The sequence below is a fragment of the Mixophyes fleayi genome, chromosome 3, assembly GCF_038048845.1.
Source record: "Mixophyes fleayi isolate aMixFle1 chromosome 3, aMixFle1.hap1, whole genome shotgun sequence".
NCBI classification, from domain to species: domain Eukaryota; kingdom Metazoa; phylum Chordata; class Amphibia; order Anura; family Limnodynastidae; genus Mixophyes; species Mixophyes fleayi.
The window spans coordinates 174,866,459-174,875,279 of NC_134404.1; the positions used below are offsets into that span (position 1 = coordinate 174,866,459).

Below are 8,821 nucleotides of genomic sequence, written 5' to 3' on the forward strand. Positions count from 1 at the left end.
TAGCAACCTATAATTGGCTTCTTGCAAAGAACTCCTTTATAAGCAGCTTGCTACAGCTTGAAATAGGTTTGATAGGATTTAATTGCTTTCATATAGATGTTCCCCACAACAGCACATATAATTATCTATACATTGTGGCTAGAGTCGCTTCCTGTTGCTTTCTGGACATGCACTGATAGCAATCCTGAAACGCTGGTGTGTCAGATGCACTGACATCAAATTTTGCCTACATAAAGAAAACTTTTAGGAAAGTAGAAGAAAACAGTCCCTGAAGTAAAGCAACATATGAAAACTTTTTAATAAAAAAATGACTATTTTTTATTTTTTTTAATAACATTCACAGGAGTGATATCCATCTCATGGTATCCACCACAAATGAGTGATGACAATGGCATTCCCTCTGATGATCTGCTGCCAAGTGTTTTAGACATGGCTCACAAATATGGCCTGAAGGTAAGTTAAAAATAATCTCTTCTCAAATTTTTCAGTGACATTTAAAAATTGATTTGCGAGTCTGTACATCACAATCTTTTGCATTAGTTGTTGTTCCAATTATAAAAATTAGTGCCATTGTTTAAGTACTTAAGCCTGGGACAAATTCAAATAAAAAAACATGTCCTTAGATTTATTTTATTTTTTTTAAAGGGAGCAATATTACATGTAGCTCAATTCTGCATTAACATACAGCATATTTTGCAGATTTCCTTTTTTGTTTGCATGTATGTTTTTAAAATACATGACCACACACAAGCTTTGAACCCCATTAATATTATTACACACCAACCCGTGCATCAAAAACATTATCTGCCAGAACAAAATCTTATATCCATGCCTGTATTCCACAAAAATATTATTACACTCCATCCTGCGCCCTGTTAAAATTTTATTATACATCATTCTGTGTCCCTAAAAAATTATTACATACAAGTTTGTGCCCCCTGCACCTTATTGCAAATAGGATCCCTATCCATCCCCCACCCCTAAACAATACAACCTGCGTATGACATTAGAATTGAGTCCTTTCATTACGGTTTTCCACACAAAGGGGGCATATTCAATTATACCTCAATTCCTCCAAACATCACGGTAGCGCATTTTTACCATTGCTACGGTAAATAATAACGCTCATTTTTCCTCGCATGAGCGTTATTTCTGTTAAGAAAACAAAATCCTTGCGAGGTGTCTCACGCCCGTTTCAGAGGCACCTTCCGCGGATTTTTTTACAGTTGAATTCCCCAGAAAGGATTCATTCTCCGTGAATGCCATCATTGATACCGTGGATCTAGCGACCGCATCAAAATTTCAAGGAAGAGTAGCTTTGCCTGCAACAATGTGGCTAAATGCCAAAACTGATTTTAATGCGTGTGTGAATCCTAAAATTCCAAGTTTAGTTTTAATGGTTCTAGACAAATGTATTGGAGAAGGGGCTGATGTCCAGAGCTTTTCTCCAGTACATTTAAAATGGGGGATGCTCGTATGTCTTTCTAGTGTATTTATTGTCTTACTCACTATTTCCTTTCCTTCCCTTCTTTCCATAGTTTTACATTGTTGTTCTCATCCCTTTTTATTTCCTTTACTATTTATAATTTTTTCTTTAATAAGAAAACTGATACATATGCAAATGTTTTGTACCTCAATGGCAAATCTCTTAATAAAAATATATTGGGTTAAAAAAATGGAGGGTGCTCAAAGCAGTGGGACTTTCTCCTGTCACCAGAGTGCATTTGTAAGCTGTCGGTCTAGGAGGATATGTTCAGCCCCTTGTGTATATATACACATACTTAGTGACCATTTTATTAGGTACATCTCTCTAGTTCCCTTTATCTCCAGAACAACCTGTTTATACATCCCTTAGAGACTCTGGTCCATGTTGGCATCACACAGTTTCTGCAGATTTGTCAGCTACACATTCATGCTGGGAATCTCCTATTCCACCACATCCCAAAGGTGCCCTATTAGATTGGCAACTGGGGAGGCCATTGGAGTACACTGAACACATTGTTATGTTCATGGAGCCAGCTTGAGATGATGTATGTTTTGTGACATGGTGTGATCCTGTTGGAAGTAGCTATTAGAAGATGGGTAAACTGTGGGCAAAAAGGGATGATCAGTAACAATTCTCAGGCAGGCTGTTGAATTTAAAAAATGCTTAGTTGCTCTTAAGGAGCCTAATGTGTGCCAAGAAAACATCCCCACACCATTATGCCACCACCACCAGCCTGCACCATTGACACAAGGCAGGATGGGTTCATGTTGTTAATACCAAATTCTGACTCTGCATGACATTCTTTCCATCTGCATGTTGTAGCAAAAGTTGAAATTTGTCAGACCAGGCGACATTTTTCCAATCTTCAACTGTGCCGTTTTGGTGAGCCTGTGCCCATTGTAACCTCAGTTTCCTATTTTTAGTTGACAGGAGAGGGACCCAGTATGGTCTGCTGCTGTAACCCATCCACTTCAAGGTTTGACATGCTGTGCATTCAGAGATGCTATTCTGCATACCACTATTGCAAAGCATGGTTCTGTGAGTTGCTGTTGCATTCCTGTCGGCTTGAACTAGCTTGGCCATTCTCCTCTTATGGCTCTCTCTTATGGCTCTCTTATTAACAAAACACTTTTGCCCACAGAACTGCCGCTCACTGGATGTTTTTTTTTTTCGTTTTTTTTCACTCCATTCTTTATAAACTAGAGACAGTTGTGCATGAAAATCTCAGGAGATCAGCAGTTTCTGAGATCCTCAAACCACCCTGTCTGGCACCAACAGTCATTCCATGATCAAAGTCTTTTAGATCACATTTTTTCCCAATTCTGGTGTTTGGTCTGAACAAATACCGAACCACTTGACTATGCCTGCATGATTTTATGGATTGAGTTGCTGCCCCATGATTGGCTGTTTAAATATTTGCATTAACAAGCATGTGTAGAGGTGTACCTAATAAAGTGGTCACTAAGTGTATATATGTCTGTGTGTGCATATTTATAGATCAGTATGTGCAAAGTTCAAAATAGCCAAAAGACCATGGGTTTGTGATGTAAGAGTGATGATTTTAGGAATTTAGAAGGACTTCAAGTATTAGAGCAGTTAGAAGATACAGCACTTCTGGGACTTTTGTATGTAGCAAAAAATTGTAGAACCAAAAATAATTAAGTCAAGTGATCAGCAAACGGATTTCAGCAAAACATGTACCAAACCAAGATTGCCGATGCAAAATACTATAATAATTTAACAATAAGTAAAACAAATTAATTTCAACATAAGCAAAAACATATCCATATGTATATATAATATATATCCCAGCTCAATATTTAAAGGCTTTATATACCGGCATTTGCTAAAACCGTTACTTCATATCAACATTGCAAATATGAAAATCCTATGATGAAAAAACCTGTTATTGTTGTGATTTACAGTTAAAACCTTATTGTTTTGGCGGCCTAGTACGAGGGGGATATGCAGTGGAACTTGGTTTCACTCAGGAAGGACAAAAAAGTTAAATATAGAATAAAAATATGTAAATAATAATTTTTTTCATTCCTTTTCCTCTGTAATCGCCATTCAGAGATGACAATAATAAACAAACATTTCACAGTGTATGTAACACCTCGATTCTTGTTAAATAGGCTGCATGGGACAGCAAATTGGTAGCGAAACCCAGCAAATCTTATCATCAGTGGTAACCACTTGGTGATTGCCTGCCATAGAGCTTATCACACTATGATCATCACATTAATATATTTTTTTCCTAATTAGGCTTTAATCCTAACAAGTGCTGCAACACTTAGAAATCTAATGTTTACTTTGTCTATATACATTTTGCCTTAAAACAAAAATATGGAGGTATAAGTGGTGATGGTATATAGAATTAGAGGGTAATTGATGTAATGCAGTGCATCTTATGTTGGTAATTAGTTCCTTTAACTATTGATATTGTACATATATTATACATAAGCATACATTTGTTATATTTAAAAATATATTTCTTTTACTACAGTTTTATATTATTTTGCATTAGCTTGATACATTTTTTTTTTTTTACTCCTCAAAACTTTTTAAAAGAAATAGTAGAGATGTCAACCATAGCAACCGATCAGAATCTAGCTATCATTCAGTACATTCTAGAAAATGATAGCAAGAATCTAATTAGTTGCTATGGACAACACCTCCACTTTCCCTTTAGTGTGGCTTAGAGTGTAGATTGGGATAGTTGTGAGGCAGCAGATCCTTTAAGTTCTGTAAGTTACGAGATGGGACTCCATGACTCGGACTTGTTTTTCCAGCACATCTCACAGATGCTAGATTGGATTGAGATCTGGGTAATTTGGAGGCCAAGTCAACACCTTGAACTCTTTGTCATGTTCCTCAAGCCATTCCTGAACAATTTTTGCAGTGTGGCAGGGCACATTATTCTGGTGAAAGATGCCACTGTCATCAGGGAATACCGTTGCCATGAAGGGGTGTACTTGGTCTGCAACAATGTTTAGGGAGGTGGTACGTGTCAAAGTAACATCCACATGAATGCCAAGACTCGAGGCTTCCCAGTAGAATATTCCCAGAGCATCACACTGCCTCCACCGGCTTGCCTTCTACCCATAGTGCATTTTGGTGTCATCTCCATGGTCCAGTTCTGGCACTCATGTGCCCATTGTAGGCGCTTTCTGCAGTGGACAGGCATCAACATGGGCACTCTGACCGGTCTTCGACTACCCAGCCCTAAACACAGCAAGCTGCATTGCACTGTGTGTTCTTACACCTTTCTATCATAGTCGGCATTAACTTTTTCAGCAATTTGTACTACAGTTGCTCTACTGTGGAATTGGACCAGATGGGCTAGCGTTTACTCCCCACGTGCGTCATTGTGTCTTAGGCGACCTGTTGCAGGTTCACCGGTTGACCTTCTTCAGACCACTTTTAAAAGGATTAACCACTGTGTACTGGGAATACACCACAAGACCTGACGTTTTTTAGATGCTCTGACCCAGTTGTCTAGCCATCACAATTTGGCCCTTGTCAAAGTTACTCAGATTCTCACGCTTGCTCATTTTTCCTGCTTCCATCATTATCAACTTCCAGAACTGACTATTCACTTGCTGCCTATTGTATTCTACCCCTAGACAGGTGCCATTGTAATCAATGTCATTCGCTTTTCTTGTCGGTGGTTTTAATGTGGCTGATACATGTAGATTTACATTTTTATATTTGTGTATTTTACGTAGATAGGTTTTGGGAAGTGGTTAAAGGATTATCTTGTAGTTTTCTTCCTTAGTTTAATTCTAACTACTGATGCATCTAATGTCTTCAGTTTTTGGAGTAAAAAAATAAATAAAATGTTTTCTCTGCTACATATTTCTATTACTTTATTAGTATGCATGCAATGAGTGGTGAATGACCTTTAAATTATAGTCTCTTATGCATATGTATGTATCTTTATTGATTGAAATGACATAGTTGCTATCTTTCTCATGCTGTAATTTCAGCCTTGACTGGTCTCTGTAAAAGATAAACGACTTCAGTTGCCTGCTTTAATCACTTTATTCGTTGTTAGTTTGCTATTTTGAATGTAAGAATATTTATCTTTTAATACGTATTTATTTTTTTTGTAGGTTACTTTTCATATTGAGCCGTACAAAAATAGAGATGACCGCAGCTTACGTAACAACGTAATATATATTATTGACAAGTAAGTTTTTTGTTTTTGTTTTATTATTATATTAATTATGTATTATTTTTTGTGAGGTTTACCCTACAGTCATACACAGGGCCGTCTTCAGAAATAATCATGCCCACCCCCTGATGAGCGCCCCTTCCCGATGAGCGCCCCCCCCCCCTCCATGAGCAACAGCAACATATACTTACCTGTCACCGTGACAGCCAGGCACCAGGATCGCAGGGGGAATGAATCCTCCACCCCTGCGACAGCCAGGCTGAAGACACAGTAGCGGAGACCAGCGGCGGGCCCCCAGGTAAGTATATGTTGCGCTGTTCTACCGGGCCCCCTGGTGAGCCCGGGCCCGGTACAACAGTACCCCCCGTACCTCCCTGATGGCGGCCCTGGTCATACACATGTGTATTTAATATGTATGAGCCTTTGATATATGTACTGATGGAGCAAATGTATATGTTACAAGTGGGTCATGATGTGGGGAAAGTATGCTTTGTTGTGCCGTATGGCCTCTGCCCTGAGCGGGTGTTTGCGAGCATTTATCACACCACATTTGCAACTGACTATAACAACTTTGTGCTGTTTGTCTCAAACGTACTCCATCTGTATCTACATATCTCAACATACATTTTATCTGTATTCAGTTGTGCATGTATAGTATACATCATATCAACATATAAACAATCACTAATTTGTTACTAACCTGTAAAATATTCTTAAGAACATAAGCCTTATTAACTATGTAAAAACTGATGCTTGTATCTTGCATGCCTAGGATTGTCCAAGAAATGAACTCTGTAGATGTTAAGCGAACCTTTTAAAGGATTTTGGATCTTACCATTTTATAGTTGCTTTAATCGCCCCAAAAAATCTGAGCCATTTTTCTACATGCTGTATTGTATTACATGCAGTCAAAACCCAAATGAGAGTTTTTAAGGAAACCAGGAAAAAAATGTGTAAAATCAGGAAAGTGTAAAATGAGAAATGAGTGTAAAACCTGTGAAATGGTTGGAAATACACAGTACAAATGGTAAATGACCTATGTGGATTATTTTGTTAATACCTGGAAATACCTGCATAACAGGTATCTGCACCACTTGCAGTTGGATTATGCTTGTTTTAGACATGTTGTGCAGTCAGACACCCCCTGAATAATGCCACTTGACACACTACGTTACTGTTGTTAACAGTGCCTATTCCTTTAGCACGGACAGTGTGACATGTTTAAGGGCAAACAGTGCAGTTGATGCACTGAATGACAACATGTTTCATCTGTGTATGATTGTCTATGCTAGCCATACCACATATAATCTGGGCAGTACAGTAGTATGTCACCAAAAGTGTAACAGGCTTTACTTACAGTGCTGTCAATTCTACACATAAGGATGTTTACTACGAACTTGGTTTGTAATTATCTTTTCACTTCCACAAAGATCATAGAGAAAATTATGTACTTTTATGCATTTTGTTTGATGACTTTATGTTGCCAACCTTTTTATTTATTTGCATTTTCCATGTGTTTTTTTCTTCTAGATATGGGAACCACCCAGCATTTTACAAATACAAGACCGGTAGTGGTAGAAGTTTGCCCATGTTTTACATTTATGATTCCTATATAACATCTCCTGACACTTGGGCCAATCTCTTAACAGTGTCTGGATCACAAAGTATTCGGAATACCCCATATGATGGAGTTTTTATCGCTTTGCTTGTAGAGGAGAAACATAAATTTGATATTCAAACGAGTGGTTTTGATGGACTTTACACATACTTTGCCACAAATGGCTTTACATATGGATCCTCACATCAACACTGGTCAACTTTGAAACACTTTTGCGATACCAACAACTTGATTTTTATTCCAAGCGTTGGACCCGGGTACATAGACACCAGCATACGTCCTTGGAATTTTAAAAATACAAGGAATAGAGTTAATGGGAAATATTATGAGACTGCTCTAGATGCAGCGCTATTGGTGCGACCTAGCATCATTTCCATCACATCATTTAATGAATGGCATGAAGGAACACAGATTGAGGCAGCAGTTCCGAAAAAGAACACTCGGACAAAGTATGAGGACTACTTGCCTCACAAACCTAACATGTATCTGGAGCTCACTCGAAAATGGTCTGAAAAATATATGAAAGAGCAAGAACACTGGCTGGTTAAATAACAGTTCTTATTTAGTTATTTCAAACCTTATACAAAACAACATTTGAGAATGAGAAATCAGAATTGCTTTTTTTTATATTGAATGTAATTTTAATTATTAGTTATTGCTGATAAGTTAATTATGTGACAAACCACTATTGTATTTTAGTATTGAAAGATATTACTATTCTACTTTAATGTTGTATTGGTTTAAATCCAGTATATTGCTATAAACACCACACTTCCACTGATACTATACATTCTGTTAGATAATAGTGATACTAAAATATTTCTAGATACACATCTTATCTGACAAATACAGGCAATGTATGATGTAACAACTACTTTTTGGGTTTCATAACATGTAAGCTTGTATTGCACTCTAATGGGATCAGTTTAATCTGGTAGTACATGGTCTTTTTATTTAAAATGAACACTGTTCTGTAATACTACTACTTCTAATTACAAATCAGGTTTTGTAAAGCACTTATTTCTAGATAAAACAAGGGTACTCCCATGTCTGATTCTGAATTAGAATGCCATTACTTTTTGGCTGTAGCATTCCAGTATTTTGTTTGGTAATGTTTACTAGTAAAACTGTTTAGTTAAGCTCACTGTATGTTATCATAATCATCATTTATTTATATAGTGCCACTAATTCCGCAGTGCTGTACAGAGAACGCACTCACATCAGTCCCTGCCCCATTGGAGCTTAAAGTCTAAATTACCTAATATAGACACAGACAGAGAGGGAGGGAGACAGACAGAGACTAGGGACAATTTTGATAGTAGCTAATTAACCTAACCGTATGTTCTTTTGGAGAGTGGGAGGAAACCGGAGCACCCAGAGGAAACCCACGCAAACACAGGGAGAAGATACAAACTCCACACAGATAAGGCCATGGTCGGGAATCAAACTCATGACCCCAGTGCTGCGAGACAGAAGTGCTAACCACTAGGCCACTGTGCTGTGTTATTTACAAACCTGATTAGTGTAGTACACTCAACAA

At 37.7% G+C, this 8,821-nt stretch overlaps 1 protein-coding gene across 2 annotated transcripts in view; it reads left to right on the forward strand.

The window, feature by feature from the left end:
• Window positions 1–8,342, forward strand: part of MANEA (mannosidase endo-alpha) — a 34,349-nt gene extending 26,007 nt beyond the window's left edge. For both annotated transcript variants that reach the window (XM_075202793.1, XM_075202794.1), the window contains exons 3-5: window positions 344–453; window positions 5,602–5,678; window positions 7,194–8,342. In XM_075202793.1, coding sequence (XP_075058894.1) covers window positions 344–453; window positions 5,602–5,678; window positions 7,194–7,833 — 827 coding nt within the window. In that variant the 3' untranslated portion in view covers window positions 7,834–8,342. The remainder of the gene's footprint in view (window positions 1–343; window positions 454–5,601; window positions 5,679–7,193) is intronic.
• Window positions 8,343–8,821: the final 479 nt, after the last annotated feature.